Source organism: Clavelina lepadiformis, chromosome 1 (genome assembly GCF_947623445.1).
Source record: "Clavelina lepadiformis chromosome 1, kaClaLepa1.1, whole genome shotgun sequence".
Lineage (NCBI taxonomy): Eukaryota > Metazoa > Chordata > Ascidiacea > Aplousobranchia > Clavelinidae > Clavelina > Clavelina lepadiformis.
In genome coordinates, this window is record NC_135240.1 from 12,472,135 (window position 1) to 12,491,837 (window position 19,703).

The 19,703-nt window shown below is 36.6% G+C and overlaps 1 protein-coding gene across 2 annotated transcripts; it reads right to left on the reverse strand.

Annotated features, from left to right (window-relative positions):
* Window positions 1-2,061: 2,061 nt before the first annotated feature.
* On the reverse strand, window positions 2,062-18,419 carry LOC143460326 (plasminogen-like). 2 transcript variants are annotated; one of them, XM_076957794.1, is made up of 18 exons: window positions 18,275-18,419; window positions 18,086-18,208; window positions 17,412-17,552; window positions 14,426-14,592; window positions 12,966-13,101; window positions 12,597-12,729; window positions 12,198-12,422; window positions 11,958-12,097; window positions 10,423-10,531; window positions 8,877-8,971; window positions 8,645-8,800; window positions 8,342-8,450; window positions 7,835-7,986; window positions 5,245-5,415; window positions 3,564-3,732; window positions 3,276-3,427; window positions 3,058-3,196; window positions 2,062-2,873 (listed from the first exon to the last, which is right to left on the reverse strand). In XM_076957794.1, the coding sequence occupies exons 1-18, from the start codon at window positions 18,333-18,335 to the stop codon at window positions 2,738-2,740; spliced, it is 2,514 nt and encodes an 837-aa protein (XP_076813909.1). In that variant the 5' UTR covers window positions 18,336-18,419; the 3' UTR covers window positions 2,062-2,737. The 2 variants fall into 2 exon arrangements, with proteins under 2 accessions (XP_076813909.1, XP_076813917.1); XM_076957802.1 differs by having other exon boundaries at window positions 2,066-2,873; window positions 3,288-3,427.
* Between the last annotated feature and the right edge of the window lie 1,284 nt (window positions 18,420-19,703).

Below are 19,703 nucleotides of genomic sequence, written 5' to 3' on the forward strand. Positions count from 1 at the left end.
TTGCTAACATGGATGAAACGCCAATATGGGCAGACATGCCCAGTGCCACCACAGTTGATAGTAAAGGCGTCCATACTGTTTCCATTAAAACCACAGGGCATGAAAAAAAAACGACTCACTCATTTACTGCAAAGTAAATGGGTTGTTAAAGGAAAAATCTCCAAATGAGATTGTAATAAGCTCTTTTGAGGTTTGCGGGGTTACAACTGATAATGTCACAAAAATTTCCTGCCTTGGAAATGGAAGTTCCAGTGATAATAATGACTTGAACGATATCATTGTTATTGATGATGATGAAAATGACCATTGATACAATACCGTAGTTGGAATAAAACATATGCACAATGCTTGAGTTGTTTTTATTGCATGCCGTTAGATATGTTTGCTTTGTTTTCTTTTATCAGTAAAGAAGCGATTTCATCATTGTCTTCTGCGGCTTCTATGCGAGGGCGGTTTCTATTCGAGGGCGGCTTCTATTGTTTATTTTTAATCAAATCGTGCGGTTTCTATTCGAGGGCGGCTTCTATTCAAGGGCGGTTTCTATTCAAGAAAATATGGTAATTACTTCAGATGTTCTGAAAACCTTTTCCGTCCACAATGACGTGCGAAAATCACTTTCCGTTCAAAGAAAATATGAAGACGTTTTCACATCAGAGGCGCAAAGACAATATAAATAGGCTGGAATGAAATACTGCCTATAATATATGAGCGCAGCCTATAGTTAACTACTATACAATAGCCAATAAGAAAAGTATAGACATTGACTTGTTGATTACTCGTCAAAGGGGACGCTGAAGATGACGGTAATGTACAATAATAATAGAGGGAGGCACGACTCCCTGTGAAGGCAAGGAGCAAAGTATTAGGGGACACAAGCGAAGAGTATATGTCAGGGGTCGGCAACCTTTTGCTAGTCACGGGCCAAATGTCGAGTGTACAACTCTTTGGTGGGCTGGAATTTTCATTAATACTATAATTCACACTCACTTGAGTATATTACGCCATATTGCTGCAATCTCAATCATACCAATCACAAAAAGAACAAAATTTATGTATTCACACTTCAACAACACAGCATTAATGAGACACTTGATGCTGCTTGCTTTGTGAAAGTTTTTCAACATCTGGTGGCAAGTCAGATGAAGCAAGAACCAGAACATTTTCTAAATGGGCGTCAGAAATTCGGGATCTTAGCTTGCTCTTTGTGAATTTCATTGATGAAAACATTTGTTCACATGTGTACGTGCTACCAAACATCGATGCCATTTCTTTTGCATTGTTGGTCAAGCTGGGATAAAGACCACTTTCAAGAAGGTACTTTTTGTAAAAGTCAAGCAGCGATATGCCCTTTGTATGAAATTTTGCCTTCAATTCGTCACTGCATTGCATTTCAATAAGGTCCATTTGAAATTTTTCGGGAATGGTATTGGCGTCCACATCAAAGGGATTACTGATATGCCTGAATTTATTTTGTAGAGAACGAATGTCGGCAAAGCGTGAGTATAAATTAAGTATTTCTAAAAGTGACACATTTCTAGAAATTCTTCTTGTTACGCCGCGCCCCCGCTGTGCGGGAAACCAGCTGACCGCGAGCAGGGAACGAAAGAGAATAGTTAGTCGAGTTATTGGTGCGTAAATGAGTACTCTACAGACAATCTCGTACTGATTACGTCATTACGAGATACTAGTCTACCGCCTTCTCACCAGTTTTATGGCGTAACAATAGACTAGTTACGACGTACTTATGGCGTAACAATACCACAATTTTTTCAAACAATGCTAACACTACAGTTTGAAACTCAATAAGACACAGCGGCCCGTATTCTTGTGATAACTAATTAATATGTCTTCGGCCGGACGATTTCGCATGGCGGGCCGTAGGTTGCCGACCCCTGGTATATGTACACACAAAAAAACAAATATTCTTATCTCACGTATAGCCTTACTTCTCCCACGTAACTTATGTGAGAAAAATTCCATAAAACATTGTTGGCTGATTAAGTGCGTTTCAAAAAACTAACAACATTTTATTAAAATATTTGTATAGTTGGCAAAGCAAACTGAACTGTTACCATACACGTGCAGTAACTATATAGTATAGTTGGAACCAACAAAGCAAAAAAGTAATATTTTGGAAAAAATCGAAATACAATTGCATGCTATAGAAGTTGTTTTTTCTGCTGTACTGTGCACACATTACTTTTACACAAAACTTGACACATTTTTTCAGAAAGGGGCGGTCATATTTCGGGCTCTCCAGTTATTGTTGCGGGCCTGTACTATATATGTTTATAACAATATACCCAACCAAGATTTTCTCAAAATACGAGCATCAATGTTAAGCATAATAGCTCGCTACATTTATATGCAAGCGCACTAATATAGACATCTCTGTTCATGCAAATACTCCTATGTATCTGTCCGCCGATTATTTTCACCATCTTTTCTTTAAAGATTTCCTAAGTACTGTTGCTAGACGAAAGCAAAGTTTAACTTGAGACTTTTTGCCTTGATGCATTGCGTTTGTATTTTTATACGTTCTTACTTCCTTTATTAAATTGTTATTTCAGCACATTAGGTAATAAGCGTGTACAGTACACGAAACAGAACAAGAGCGTCAAAATGGCAGACTGTTAAGTATTACCCATCCAGATCTAGAAATTTCATATCCTAATAAAAAAAGCATGTGATGCAATTATTCCTTTTTCTCCCCATAAATCCAGTCCTGGGTACAGCATTAGCACTCAGGAATATCGCAGAAATCCCAGTAGCGGTTTGGATCAGTGGTTAAACACCACGGCTTCAAATCATTGTCCGGATTTCGGCAATAATTGTGTGGACCGAGGCCTTGATCAGGATAGCGAAATGGTTTGCTGCAAACAAAAAAACAACTCCAAAATTCTTGAAATACTGTAGAACAAACTGTAGCATCATAGGGTTATTATTTAGCTGCTTCACTATTCATTCATGCACAATGTATATTGATGCTGCTAAGCTATATCAACATTTTTATCATTACGTAATATTACTGTAGTTCAATGCATAGCTTAAACATACTACGATATATGTGCGTGTGGCGTGTTCAAGTCCCATCGCTGACATTCAATACCACCCGATGTAACAGAAATTTGGCCTCTGTAAGCTTGACGGTTGTTTGAATCATAACATTCTTTTTTGGAAATGGGTAATGGTGGATCTATTATAACGTGAAAACATAAATTTAGTAAAATTAATTAGATTAAGATAAATTAAATTTAGATATAACTGTTATTAACATCCGTGGAAACCTGGATCACACATGGGGACGTCACAGATCTTAGTTGTGCCAAATCCCTCTTTTGTGTAACACCATGGCCATTCATTGTCGCTTTCTGGAGCTCGACAGTAGTTTTCACTAAGTCCAGCCTCAACAAATTTGTCCACGGTTCTGTCAGGTAATTTGAACATTAACCATACGTTCCTTTTGTCGCATTCATTAACACACCGTAATAATTGTCTTTGTAAACAAAGTGGTAAAAATTTTCCACATTATTCTGAGTACAAATTTAATGAATCTAAAAAACCTGTAGTTATGAGAGTTAGGATAAGCATTCCAATACTGACATTCGTCACCGTCATAGGTTTTGGCAATGGTTCCTCTGTAAGACTGGGGATCTCCTAAAACGGCACAGCTTGGGTTACCAGTTGACGGAATGGTTGGTGGAACAATTGTAGAAGGTGGTGGAGGAATACCTGCATATTATGCATTGTATATATCTATAGCCATACCAAAGCAAAATAACACCCATGGTCACATCAATGCAGCAATAAAGCGTTTCTTATTTTGGTATGAAGCTATTATTATGTAACATAGCTGCATGAGACAATTAATGCAAAGTAGCAGTGTAATGGAATGAAAATATCGACTAACAAATCGAACAAAATAAAACACACTTGCAAATTCGGTCTCTGAACCATTAATGCACGGACAGGCTATATGCAGATCCTATATATTTGCTGGATAAAAGTCAACATATATTTGAAAAGCTTGTATAGTTCTAAAATGTTTGTGTATAGGCTATACGAGAGATGTAGCGATGCTGATGTCAAATATCGGAAAACCGATATATCAGCTGCTTTACCGATGCATCGGTCGATGTTTTGCATAACCTTGGACTCTTTTCCAGAACTGCTTTTCCGACTTATATAAGGCCTCTTTAACACAGTTGTAAATCTTCATGCTGCGCAGTGTTATCGTTTTAGTCTGGTAGTTCTGTACATGTCAGTCTTCCATTACCGCTATACATTGCATTGTATTCGCCTTTTTTCCTTAAACGTCTTCAACAAAATGACAGTACAGTGCTTTGTTGTCAACACGTGCAGCTGAGATGCTTTGTTTCGTGAAAATTTTAACCGCATTCCCACCGAGGCATTGTTTGTATTAAAGCGATCATATTGAAACATGGTCGACAAATCAACTGTGTAAGACATCTCATAGCGTAAATGGGAAATAGTGACATTGATTTTATTCTTTTAGTGTAAGGATATTGCTTTCAAAGTGTAGTTGCAATGACTTTTATCAGTATCAGTAACAAAACTAAATATAAAAATAGGCTAAGAATACAACGACGTTAATAACGGAAGTTGCATGTCAGCCAAAAACCGAATCAGTTACCGGTACGTCGATGCTCATGATTTTCAACAACACATCTACAGACTTGAACGCTTACTTCGCGTGTAACATTCTTTAATTTTTTGTTTAAAAATGATCACGTGTCATCTCTTTATCGCACGAAGAGAATTTTGCCGATGAGACATAACTTTTTTTTCAGATTTTTGGTGAAGCATAAAAGCCCCTTCTCATTTTTTGGCCCAATATTTTCGTCCAAAATGAAACATTACACATCACAGACTGCAGACTCCGAGTAGCCGCCACTTTTAACACGTGTTATTAACGGAGCGCACATGGTTTTATTCGGTTTTGCTTAGGCCAACGCAAAACGGCAAACTAAAGAAACGCAACCTATTAAAGATTAACCGGTGACTGCTAATTTTCTGCTGTATTTGCAGGAATGTAAATTTTGAGAGACCGTTGAAGAATTTCAAGTTTCGGTCTCCAAAAACGTCTTAACAAAACGCTGTGCGCGTGCGTGTAAATAGAGGTTTAAAACTGCAGTAGTGGCAGATTAGCTGTTGAGCAGAGTCTATACATCGGCATCGGTAATATCTGTAAAAATCGGCATCGTTATGCATCTCTGTCTATACCAATTCCACTTTCGCAATCTTGTTTATTGCATTCCTGACGCTGAATAACATTGCCAATGCATCTTCCTTCGCTAAATGAACCTCCTCTGCAGAACCTAGTGCGATATTTGAAACCACCACCACAGCTCGCGGAGCAACCGGACCAGGCAGTGAATGCAGACCACTTTGCTCCTGTAAAAGAAATTGATAATGCATGCAACAACAGATGAAATAAAGTATAAACCCAAAATATTTCCGACAAACATTACAAGTCTTAAGACAAAATACACGCAATTCTATTTACTAATACAGTATTACTGAAGAATAGACTATATTATAAATACAATGGAAGGGTTCGGCATCACCTACTTTTTCTTATCGATCCTTTACTGTTTATTAGTTTGCTTAATCTTTTTGGTTTTTAGTCGTGATTTAGTTCTCTGATGTTTACTAAACTGTACTTGTTTTATTTTATCTGGACATTCATCAAGGAAATCCTAACATGGCTCTGGCCGTTTAATCGGTCAGAATGTGCGATGCTAACAAATCTTCACATCATGCAAACAAGTTTGCAGGTCAACTTCTGTACCGATCGATGGACAGGATAATTCCGATGTTACCAATTTACCACATACAACACTTCCTATGCCAAACCTGTGCACTAAAAGATTTTTAAGACTTTATGTAGCCTATTTAAATACCATTAAAGCCTAAATTAAAATAGGCAACTACTATACGTTATTCATGAAGTATAAATTTATGAATAGTATATAACCGATCAATTCTTAATTATGGCGTCAAGTCATTAAGCTGCCTTCGCCGTCTACACGCGCTTAAATAGGTGATAATATTACTTTACGAACAATACTTGAACAAAAAATATCTCGTTAAAGTCGCTTTTTGTATTATGGTATAATTTATACGTTTTGCGTTAAGTTTGAAGTACAGTACAACCGTGTTACCGTTATCAGGCTATCACATTAATCACGTGACTGTTAACAAAGTAAACTTATTCGACGTGTTAGAACGACTTAAAAGAAAAAGTAAAGTGAAGCAAGATACGAATTTTGAGATCTAGATGAAAAATACTGTTTGTGTGGTCAGGTGATTAATTATTAGATTCTGTATGCATTTATAAGAAGGTAAGAGTTGATCAGCAAACAATTTTCCAGAAATCATATTCAAAAAGGTCTTATTCAAATTTAAGCAAGTTTTGCGAAGTTCAAAGTGCTCAGAACGTTTTGTCCTATATCTCATTATCACGTGACTATGAACAAACTAAACTCATTCGGTGTGATTGAAACCAATGTTGTTCTCTGTGACCCAAGTTTAAAGCAAAGAATGAAAATCTAAGAGAATTTTTGATAAACGAAAAGTGCCCATTTTTGACGTTTCACGAAGATTTCCCTACAATTGGGACGTAATGCGGTAATTTAACTGGCAAAATTACCTAACGAAAGTTGTCGGTCGGTCATTTGTTAAAAAATGTTATTGTTTCACTGGTATAGCAGCTAGCAAATTCAGCTTATTAAATTTGTGAAAAATAAGCTTATGTAAGTGCCAACACTAAATATACACCAGCTAATACGCCGGTGGATTGACGACAGAGCATTGAAACAAAGCAGAAACTTTATAAATTCCTGTAGTTATAATAAAAGCATCATATGGCTGGCATACCTATGTCACCAATATTATTGCTTTCAACATAAATCTGTTCAATTTGTAAATGTTCAAACCATTTGGTGATTCTGAATTTATGCACTGGATAACACTATGTGATGACTGCGTAATGGTCCACCTCAACACCAAGTACAATACACTTCTTTAAAACCCACAATTGTGGCGCACATAAGTGACATAGCACCAAACGTGTACTACTGTTCGATTTGATGTTTGATGAAAATCCCTTTATAGGTAAATACAAACGTTAATTATAATAGGCTATACGTTACACGCAGGCCTTCTCAAACTTTTTTGTTTTGCGGCCCCATTTTAGAAAAAGAAAATGTATTTACAAAATCTCACTTTAAAGATATTAAAAAAAGAAACACCTAATTACAAACCTCAAGTGGTGTTTTGACCGTGGCAAAATTATAGAAATGCACGCAATCCAACAAAATACATTAGTCGTTGCCTACAGTAAGAAAAGAACCACGTAATGGAAACAACAAAGTGAGTAAAACATTAACAAAAGACAATTCAACTTATTAAAATTGAATTTTTTTCACGACCCCAAAATTACATTTTGCGACCCCAAACTGGGTCGCGACCCACAGTTTGGGAAGCCCTGCGTTACAGCATAGCACTACCATCAGTGAAGCGGCCTTGTAGCTCTTGGTCGCTATTTTTAGTTTGTGATTCCAGCAAGACCACAATCAAATATAGAAAATTGTATCCATGAAAAACGCCCATTGTAAAGGTCGGTAAACATTCCTTGAGAATAATGCTAAAAATCGCTGGGTTTATATGCAAAGACTTTCTCAACGCGAATTCAGTCTGAGCAAAAATATTCAGTTAGAATACCACTGACTGACAGCAAATCCTGACTCTTTTTGCAAAAATACACTACTGTATATTTATAACGGTAATAAAGCTAATTTTTCATTTTTACTTTTATTTTGGCACTGGGGAACGCTGTGTTTGCAGTTTCGTCTTCTTTGTTTGCCGAGGCGATTTTCAACGTAACAGTATTGCCATTTGAAACCTTTCGGATTTCGACAGTAATTTTCTTCCAAGGCAGTGTTTGGGTACTGACTCGTATCTCTGGTAACATAGACAGTTTAAAGAAAACGATAAAGCGTAAAATATGATTACAACGCTAGAACAAGTTTGCCTTGAAATGAAGAAATAAATATATAGCTAACATAATCATCGATCATTCAACCCAAAACTCTTCTAATAAGGAAAATTAATTTTTGAAATTCAATTTTTTTGTATATCCCGGCTATTTTCAAAGTTGTTCTGCACAAAGATCCTTCCACTATACAGAGTTTTGGGTTGAATGATCTATGATTATGTTAACTAAATATTTATTTCTTCATTTCAAAGCAAACTTGTTCTAGCGTTGTAGTCACACTTTAACAATCAATTTGAAATACATGCATCATTGTTTGCTTACATGGCAGTAACCTTATCCCATGGAAGGCAGATTTCTTTTTTGTCAGTTATACTGATATTTCCTCTGTAAGCCTTTCGGTTGCGCAGGTTATGGCAGTCACCACCAGGGTCTGCGTATTTGGTTAATCAAGTATAAAAGAACGAAACGGTAGCCGACATGTGATTGCATAAAAGTAATATGTACAATTTATAAACAGTAAACAGTATTGTTTCTAAAATCAGGTAGGTATCATATGTAAGCACGTAATTAAAAGTATATAGGCAATATTATGATAAAAGAGTGATAAAACCTATTTCATCATACATGTTAGGCAATTCGAAAGAGAACATGCTTTACTCTCAAAAACGTCAACACCACAGTATTCCGTTCTGCATTTGCGTATTCGATGCCTGTGGCCACTGTTACCTTGCGAGCATAAAGCATCGCAAGCAGACCACGCTCTCCAATTAAGCCAATTATCTACAAAAAATATAGAACTTGTACATCGACCGATGATATTTTTTGAAACAAAGATAAACCATTTCTTGACCAGTACCGGCGCAAATGTTTGAAGCATCACATGCTTTGCTTTCCCACGCACTTCCTGGGCAAGCGCTTGGTTCTGGATTTTCTCCAATACATTGACGAGTTCTGCGAACCAAACATGTAAACAGACAGTATAAAATTTTGGGCACCACATGGAAAAAAGTTAAAAAGCGCGTTGTTATACAGTGTAGTGTATAATTGCGCACTGGGAATAATGCCGAAAACCAGTAAAATGATGACGTACTCAGTGGGCGTTCCGATAACTATGAAGGTGGTACGAGTTAACATTCTTTTTTGTCCTGAATGTCGATTAATGCAAATGTGTAGTATTAGTTCATTTTGTGTAAGATTGCGACAACCGGTCAATGCTGGGTCGAATCTATGCGGACCAGAAAACGCCAAAACAGCGTAGTTTATATTAAGAGCTGAGATCAAAAACCCATTACACTCGACACTGTAAGAGTAGAGCCTCGAGAGTTGAGCTCGGTCAAGTTGTCACCAGCAGCCAAGTTTAGAAGTGGATAAAAAATTAAACTCAATGAGCACTCAATTGAGTAATATTCAGACGAGATTATTGAACTGGGACCAAATCTGAATCTTTAAGTCGATTTCAGCAAATATTCTTGAGGAACTGGACCTGAACCCAACATGTAAATATTTTCTGAACCCAATCTAACCTAAACCATGCATTAAAGGCAAAAACCGCACCTTTCTCCGCAGTGAAGGTTTACGGTAGCCTCACTAACTGAAAATCTATTGAAAACGTGTTTTGGTTATTAGTCACATCTCTAATAAAATATTTTAAGTTGAAGTAGTGCGTAACTTGGGCGATGAAGTTAAAGAGAATAATGGAAAGGAAAATATCCAACAGTCTTTTGTTAGAATATCTTTGTGACATTTTCTTGTGGATCATTGACATTGTAATATGGCTTTGTTCTACATGAGTTAAACCTGAAATACCAGGCCTCTTCATTACTTTATAAAAAAATGATTCTGTTGGATAGGCATAGTTTGACAAATAGTTTTTCATATAGTATATCTTTGATGTGACATAGTTTGTTTAGGTCTTGGATAAGCGAGTTGGCACTAGGCACAAACCTTTTCTGAAATGATCAAAAATCCTTCTTGATAAAGCAAATCATCTATTTTCAATATACATTCCGCGTGCCATATTGCCTTATAGAATTTTTGTTTCAGTTGCCTGCTAATTCAAATTAGCAAATATAGATTTACAGTAATTGTGAGCTGAATTCACTGCTCAAAACTGTTACGTAATTTGAATTTATCCCGGATTGAGTTACATTGATGAATAAATTGTCGTTAGGGTTTCGATTAGTAAGAACGTTAGGTTTTTGATTTCCATTTTAAGTATTATTTTTAACTCAATTCAACTTTTATTTACGACCGCTCTCTTCAATTCGACGCTATTGCTATGAGCCATAAGAAAATGTTAACTTTTAGCTATAACCAGTAGGAACCATAGAAAGAGTATGTTTTGCACCTCACAAACATTTTTAATCGCCCAAGCCACTTGAAAGCATGAAACACCCTTATACCTGTACACAAATCCACTGCCGCAGGTGACATCACATTGTGACCAGCCGCTCCATTCTGACCAGAATCCCCGGATGACTGTGGGTGCTTTTGGATGATCAACTTCGGGAACTGTAACGTATACGATTCATATTTAACATCGAGTATTAATAAACACTATAAAGATCTTAAATGATCAACTAATTTGGAAAAAAGCAAGTTCAAACAAAAAGAAATTATTTGGTATAGATAATATCAAAAATATTCAACAATTACTCAGTGTACCAGAATGCGGTTCAATAAAATTATAACAACAGTATATAACAGCTGGGATGGGGAAAGTATGGCCTTTTAACCAATTGCTTGCCTTCAAAAAATACAACATCAAATCTAACCTTTGTAACCTTTTATTTAAGAGCTGTTTAGTATTTGCGGCCTTACTGACTCCCAGCAGACAATTGAAATGCGATCTTCGACTAAAAATAGTTTTCCACCTCTAGTATAATTAATTAATCTAACAAACGAAAAAACTGATTTGTAACAAGTTAAGGCATAAATAAAATCAGTGTAAATAATCTAACCCAAACAACTAACCATCTGAAACTAAATATCACTGTCAGTTAAACGTTGAACGTTAGAAAGAGCAAACCTGCTGAAATTGGAGGTAAAGTAAGTTCCTGAAGCACACAATTTGCCACAGGCAATAGCTTGTAACATGAGCACAATACAGAACATTCAGTATACGTAGATTTACATACTATAGATTATACTGTGTGCTGGTGAGGTATCTACTATCTTCTATGTATCAAAGTGTGTAAAAGCAAGGTAACATTCCTTATCATAATGCTCCGGTGTTACATAATGGCAGCATTTCCCCATTACGGGGTAAAACATATTCTCTCTTTAGCAGAACTAAGTGGTAGCCTATATGGTATGATAATATTTATCCTCGGACAGAGGAAAGTCTTTGCAAGACTTAAACCCGGCGATGATTCCTCATCGCTCGAGCCACGGTTACTGTGCTAGCTTTTCTAATTGTCACACATTTCTTTGTTTTTTTTTAGTATTTTATGTATAGTATTGCCCAAATTTAGCACTGTCCACCAAGTCCATTGAACAGGAGCAAGTGTTATTAATGCTTCTCCCAAGGGCATTCATTGCGAGGCGAGCGTTCGAACCAGCGCTCGGATACCGGGTTGACGACGTGGTGGTGCGAATGAGGCTCGTACAAAATGAAAAAAATAATAAACAATATCTTTTATTTGCTCTTTTGAGCAATCAACCGAACGCACAGCGATTGTGCTTATTACAGCAATCACAAGTATCCCCATGCATAAATAAATCACAATATGTGTGTTGTTTTCCCCCTATTCTAGGTATACCCTTATACTTAAGGCGTGCCGTCGAATTTTGAAATTTTGTAAGTGAGTATGCAGTGAAAAAAGATGAGGAACATTTTCCTGCCATACTAAATTGCCACTTTCTATACTCAGGACTTTTATTTGTGAAAGCAGAATAACAAACGTTATAACTAAGTTATACATCAATACAATCTCACCTGGATCATCACAGATTGGCACGTCACAAAACTCCCATTTCTGATCGGGATCCGTGGTATAGCACCAGGGTCTGTCGTCAATATCAGGATTACGGCAGAAATTTTCTTCCAAACCTCCACCAGTAACATGAGAAGGATCACTGAAACCATGTCGAGTTACTTTTCATGCTTCCACTTAATTACAATAAAATTGCGACCATATGATGTTTAACTTATTGATGGAAACAAACAACATCTCACTAGACATGGGTATGTGGAGACTGTTCGTTCCATTTTTGGCAGGTTTTTCCATTTTTTGTTACCGACAGACTTCCTCTGTAACTAGCGCCACGGTCCAAAGGATGCATGCAATCATACGTTATCGGAACTTGTCGCTTTCCGTTGCAATTGTACAGTGCAAGTACTTGATGTATATCTTCTTCTGAAAGCATAATTCTTTGACTGTCGACCGGTTCTGAAGTAACGCTGTAAATTTAAAGGTGTCAACATACAGTAATTTGCATTTTCCATTCATTTGTTTGCAAAATTGTAAGGAATGTTATTGCTGCTATGAAATAGACTCAGCCCAATACATTAGTTAGATCTCCATTAATGGTAACATTAAGTTATAGGAGAATTATTATATAAGCGATCACTCACGCGTTAATAATAGTTGGATTTCCGTTTTTCGAAAACGCATGAGACGAGTAATGTAATACAGATTTGTAGTCGTAGGGCGAGGAAAAACTTTCAATATCACCCACAGTTTTCTTGAAAAAGTTCGTTTCCTTTCCTGAAAAAATTCAAATATGCTCATGTAATGATTGATATCGTACAGAAAATTGTGTCACTGTAACACCTTTTTGCTGTAGCTTTGACTTCATGATAGTTTCGAAGTCGACTAGCTCCGGTAAGTCAAGTTTGCTATTTAGGAAAAACTTTCCTGAGAGCGTGTTACTGTCAAGCTTGAAATTGAGGATTTCACAATAGACTATCAGGTACAATGATAAAAAATTTATAATTACCTACCATTCAAAATGTTATCAAACAAAATTGTCACGTAGTTATCTCTATCAGGTCTAGATTGTTCATGCCAAAATCCCAAAGCATGCAAGATTTCGTGCATGATAACTGCTACGTTCTGACAGCCATCACCAATAGAAATCTGAAAAATATGTAACAATTTAACTTTCAATCGGCAACAGCAGACACCCTGGGTCACTTACAGTAAGCCACAGTCTACAGGTTTTCAGAAAGAAAATCTGAAACTAACTTATACACTTTTTGTGTGTGTTGGTTTGCCTATCTCTTCCTTTCGTCAGAATCCATGCACTTTATCCTCTTTTAAAAACCTTTCCATTTAAGAGAAAGGATAGTTAGAGATCGTGCAGGACGAGAAACTGCGTGATTTCCAGTTCGAGTATCCTATAGGTTTTACCTCTACAACCCCGAATTGCAATTTCTCGTACCTGAACTTCTCTACTTTCTTTCGTGTCTCTGCCCACTTGCATTGAGCAAGGAATAGTGTTTTTTGAGAAGCGCTTTCACTTTCCTTTAGTCTAGTTTTCATCTCACTTTGGCTTCTGTGCAGATTGCCAAGTTCATGAACTTAATGTTTAATAATTAATATAAAATCGTGCATTGCGCGGCCAAATATTTGAGCTCAAAATATTTTTGTTCTAGAGAACGTTTTTTGTGAGTATAACCCAAAATAGAAATGACTCGATTCATATTTTCAAAAGACTTGACTCGACTCCCTTTCTGAAAAAACACTTAAAAGGATTGACTTGACTTGGCTTCGGTTATCAATTGACTCGACCTGAATCGAGCCTTATTTGCCAAATGACTTAACTTAACTCTAATCAGTTTTTCCAAAAGACACCACTTGATCTGGGAGTCAAGTTTGGTAACTTCATTATGACTCTCGTTAACCTTTTCAACAAGTCCCTTTGCGTCAGTTTAAAACGCATTTCTCATTAACCCGCGCGTCATACAAGGGATATATGCTTAACATTTTATATGTAACCTATAAGGTTACATATATAACCCATATATATGTAACCTTATATATTTTATATATAACCCATTTTATATGTAACCCCTTATTTGTATGCAGGGGTGACCGAGACCTATAATCGCTTTTCTATTTGTTACACGTCGTGGGGAAGAAGGTCGCAGATAGCCGTATAAATATATTATAGTAGAAAATCGCCGATGATGGGACATTTTTAAGAAAACTGCTCTCACTCAAAACGCGATATGCTTTGGCTAATCTTTTTTCGGATTATGTTAAATATCATGTTGCTTGAAATTAAACGCATGAGTTTTAATAAATGTATTGTGCAATTTACAGAATAAAAATAACTTTTTTATGCCATCTTGAATAACCATGGTAAACCAAGTTGGGGCGACCTTGCAAAATTAACCGGTAATCTTATTGAACTGTTATCCTGCACGCGATAAAAAAAGAAAGGTAAAGTTTTACCCACTTCTTGATTGCCACCAGTTCTCCCGACATAAGACCAACAACCACCACCAACGATAAATTGAATCCTGTCGATGTCGCCAACTGTAGCTGGCTGGAAATCCAAACACGTTATTGCGTTGAAGATTGAAATGGCCTTGTTGATGTTCTTTTTATGTTCAGCCCTATTCTCTTGATGTCGTATAATATGTATCACAATTTTACAACGCTCAGAATTACTGTTAAACATAATAATTGTTATACGAAGTAAAAAGACAAGGTAAAGCCAAACTGACCAGTTTGTTTTACATTTGATAACATTGAGAAAAGTTAGTACAGAAGCGTACGTCTGCTATTAAAATATCTCATGAAATTTGACTTTATTTTATCGTTTCTTCATTTAACTTGATCCTAAAATTTTTCTCCTATATTTGATCTATCTTAACATGCATTACTAATTGATAACACTGGTCAACACACATTTTGGTGCCAAGAAAGTTTCAACGGTTTTAGGGTATTTTTATGTCGCTGAATCCAAAAATGGCATTAGTTTTTCCGAATTGGCTCTAGTTTTTGAGATATTCCATATTTTTGTTTCAAAAAGTGCTAAAAATACGCAAATTTTGACATAGGTAAAATTCTCTTTATACTACAACTTTGATGAGTCTACATCTGTCTTTTCAATCATGTGCATACAGTATTCTTCTATTTCTGATGCGATATTGTTAAAGACGCAATCGTTAACACAAAGAGCCTTCTTTACGCGAATCATGTTTCATGTGAAAATCAAGCAAAAATTATAAAACTTAGGCGATGTTAGCAGTAAACAACAGATTTTTGTAACGCAAAAACAGGCGACGTCAAAGCACAAACACTACTTTTAGTAACGCTCAAAGTACATTTAGTAAGCTGTCAAAGCACGCTAATCAATCATATATCGGTACTGTAATACAAAAAAATTAGTCGATGCTTGTAAATTTTCTTTTGTACGACTTTCTGGAATGTGATGCAGCCAAGCAGTCACGTTGGAGACTCCAACAGTAGTCGGCCATCATATGGGCATCCCACCTGCCCTGATACCTCTCTTCCATGACCTTAATGTCCTGGTGGAACCTTTCTCCCTGCTCTTCACTTAGATCACCAAGGTTTGCAGGAAAACGATCTAAGTGGCTGAAGAGATAGTGAACCTTGATACTCATCTTCACACCCAAATCTTTCAACTTGGAAAGCATATCTTCCACCAATTCTTGGTAATTTTCAGCTTTTCGGTTACCAAGAAAGTTCTGTGTGACTAAAACAAACGATTGCCAAGCAGCAGACTCTGTGTCTGTCATGGACTGCACAAAACACACATCCTTTATGAGTTTGCGGATCTGAGGGCCATCAAAAATGCCTGCTTTAAGCTTTTCGATGGTCAAAGCAGGAAATGTTCTGCAAATATAGTTGAAGCAATCCCCAGTTGCAGGCAAGGCTTTCACAAATTGCTTCATCAAACCAAGTTTTATGTGCAGCGGTGGAATGATGATCTTCTCCCTAGCAACTAAAGGTTCATTTATGATGTTACCTTCACCTACTCTCATGGAATCTCTAAGTGGCCACCCTTTCTTCACCCAGTGATCAGTGCGCGCTCGGCTATCCCACAAGCAGATAAAACATGGGTATTTTGTATAGCCGCTTTGTATTGCTGACCAAGCAAAAAATTTACCATCTTCAAGTCTACACAGATTAACCATTGGTGAGAGTCATAATCCAGTTTCTGTAATACCGTTTTAATGTTGTTGTACTCTTCTTTTAGTTTTGTTGAGTGGCCAATTGGGAGAGATGCATATCTGTTACCATTATGTAGCAATACACATTTCAAACTCCTTTTCGAACTGTCTATGAATAAGCGCCACTCTTGAGGTCTATATTGTGGCACTCCCATTTTCAGCAGAAGCCCTTCGATGTCTTTGCAGTAAACAAGTTCATCTTGTTGGCTAAAATACGGAAGTAATTCTTTCTCTCTTGTACGGTAGAATGTTATTGAAGCTCCGGTTCCAAGGCAGTTTTTGTCTTTGAGTCAGGATGCCAAAATTTCTGCTGCTTCTTTGGATAAGTTGAGATCCCTGATAAGATCGCTCAGCTCCTCCTGCTTGAATGACTCTGGAATGAATGGACTGCTTTCGAACACACTTCCACTGCTCTCACTTGCAGAGCATATATATACTGAACGAAAATGTGACAGGTTGTCAATTCAGTCACAGGAAAATGCATCCTCCCAGTGACAAGGCCTAAGCATATTGTCAAACTTCCACTAATGAACTCAATTCTCACTTGAATTACAAAAAACCTCCACGTTTTCCAAACTTAGTTATGTGAGCAATAGCTTGAACTTGACTCGTGGTATTCCTTTCTCTGGCTACAGAACTATTAAACTCTGATTACAACATCTTTAGTCTACAACAATATAGCTGTAAAATGAGATATTGGTATGATGTGATAACTGAAGGGAGTACTCTACACTGTACATGTGGTGAACAATACAAAGAAACTGTAGCTTATCAGAATGATGCCGAAAATGGAGTGTTTTCAATGCCTTGTTTCTGAAGTAATGGGATGCTACAATAACAAATAGACATAGTGGAGTATCTGGTCCAAAATAAGTAATGCATACTGCCTAAGAGACATTTCCAATATGCATTTTACTGATGCTTGTGTTCACAATTGGCAGATACTAAAGTTGACGATTTTTCTCTTGTCAAAAATAAAAAACATCGATATCTCAAAAACTAGAGCCAATTCAAAGAAACGAATGTTATTTTCGGACTCAGCAGCCCAAAATTACCCAGAAACCATCAAAATATCTTTGGCACTCAAAAAAAATGTTTTTTTTGTTGGCCAGTGTAATACTAATTATGATTAACTAATTACACAATTAGTTTTCGAAAAAATTTTTTGCTACATCTCAGAAGAAAAAGTAGAAAAACAGCCAAATCTTTAAAAAGAAGAGGGTAGACTATGCCTTTATTTACCGATATCAGCAGAATAGTAATAGGGGATCCTGTAACAACCGTCTTCAGTCACGTCATTGGTCCATTTGGCTACTACTGATGAAACAGCACGTGGGGCCGGAAGATCCAATTCTTGACGTTCAATCCATGCCAATTGCTGTTCTATTATCAAGCAGACGATATACTGTGCTTACTATATAGTCTATCTATATAGCATATAGATAAAGGAACAATTCATGCAAGACTGTAGGCTATTGCGTAATATCTAGTGGGCCTAAAGGAATCTATGACATACCATATTGTACAATACTTTGTATATACAGCATACAGAACTAAGCAGTATAAGGTATACGTGGTGTTTCATATAAAATTGTGTCCTTATATTTATGCGACTATAAGTGCCGACATGCTTGTAACTCGCTTTACCCGAATATTTGATACCATCGTAGCTCGAAATATTAAACGAATTATTACAACAACATTGTAAAATTCATTCTCCACATGTTATTGAGATAATGAGATTTTAATTTGTTGATGATGTAATCGAAAATATTCTTTCTGTGTCATTTTCACTGATGTCATACTTTTCCTATATATTGACTTCGTTACTATTTAGTACAACAACGTAAAGCACCACACGCCATAAAATGTAGGAATCATTTAGTAAATAATATTATGCCAACTTAACGCCTCACCTGTCAGTCGAAGATCTCCAAGCGTTTCAGAACAGCTGCAGGTCATGCAACCGAACCGGTCTGTTTTTCGGGATTCGTCACTACATTTTTTGTCGCAGTTTAACTTGGGACAATTATTGGAATCTGGGCCAATAAAAGTTTCGTAAAGCATCCTAACTTCAAAATACCGCGAATAATACTTCAGCTTACCAGATTTTGTACTCATTATCCTCATCAAGAGAAATATTGCGATGCAAGTTGCCGTATGCATGTTGTCACATGCAAGACTGATGTATATTATAATGGAACTTTAGCAAACAATAACCGTCTGCCCTTGTTCAGTAAAACCTATGAGCTGACTATACATTTAAAACAAAATGACATAAATTCACAGCTAGTGTGCTTCAGTATTTGAAACACCTTTACTTATTCTAAAGACAGCGTTAAAGTATGCTCAGTAATGCTCAAACCTCAGCTATACCTAATCTAATAATATTTAGGTTGGACTCAAACGCTGTTCTTCCGGGAAAAAGACCTACCAACGGGTTAATGTGTTACGCAAGATTTGATTTAGTTATGCATCTTTGTTGAGCTTACGAAACGATATTACAATAAAGGAAATAAGCTGCATATGTAACAATAAGGCGGAAATGAATTCAAATGATTTCAATTCGCATTACCTTCAAACAATTAAAGAATGCGTTTCCGAGATTTAATCAGCTTTGCGTTATAGTTGATGCAATAGATTACCTGGCAATTCCTTTTTTAAAGTTTCACATATTTACAAGGGGGCTATATTAATATCAAATGTGTAAAATATGGCTAATACAGGGCTACCCAAAGTGTGGCCAAAAGGCCAAAAGTGGCCCGCGCAAACAGTTTCTGCGGTCCTCGCTATTCCACTCTAGCAATGACTAAGGATAATAGTTTGCGACCCACCAAGGCACAATGATAGTGCATGATGTGGCCCATATATACACTTAAAACTTAGGGCACACTTAGGTAAATACATCCGTATATGTCTTACCCTAAAGCTCCCGCAATTGAAAAAAACGTCACAAATTTGTGGTAACGTCACAAATGCGAGATACAATAGCAGTAAACATTGAGTGGGGTTTAAGGAAATTAAAATATATTGCTATATTATCGTTAAAAATGTATTGTTTTGGACATCTATGAATGTTATTGGTACAGAATATCGATCTGAACTCTATATAAGCATCTGTTTTTAACACTATAACTGCGATTAATTGGCTTCCAATTGAAAAGAGTAAGTGACATTGAAAGTTTCCCAAAACAAGTTCTAGGCATAAGTTGTTTCTGTACGTGGCTTTCACACGTTCATAGTCCTATGATTAAGTCTAATACAATACTATCATGTCATTGCACAATTGTGATAAGCAAGGCATTTAAGCGCACCTGGTATCACGTATATTTATCATTCATTCTGCTTTTAATAACTAACTGACAAGAACTAAGATACCTATTCTTGGTGAATAAAGACATATAGTAGCTTTTATGTTTGAGTATTGTCTGAACTAAGCTCAGTCATGCAACAAATCTAAGTTAGAACTAGGCATTGTTCATCGTTTGTTAGGGACAAACAATTGTCGAAGATAGAAGCTGCAAAACCTTGCAG

Excerpts from the sequence above, each read along its gene's own strand:
- LOC143460326 (XM_076957794.1), bottom strand. The coding sequence starts at position 18,335 with ATGCATACGGCAACTTGCATCGCAATATTTCTCTTGATGAGGATAATG. Across the intron at positions 3,428-3,563 it reads CCTAACTCTCATAACTACAG|AACCGTGGACAAATTTGTTG; the intron begins GTTTTTTAGATT and ends ATTACCTGACAG. Across the intron at positions 2,874-3,057 it reads CCACACGCACATATATCGTA|CAAACCATTTCGCTATCCTG; the intron begins GTATGTTTAAGC and ends TTTTGTTTGCAG.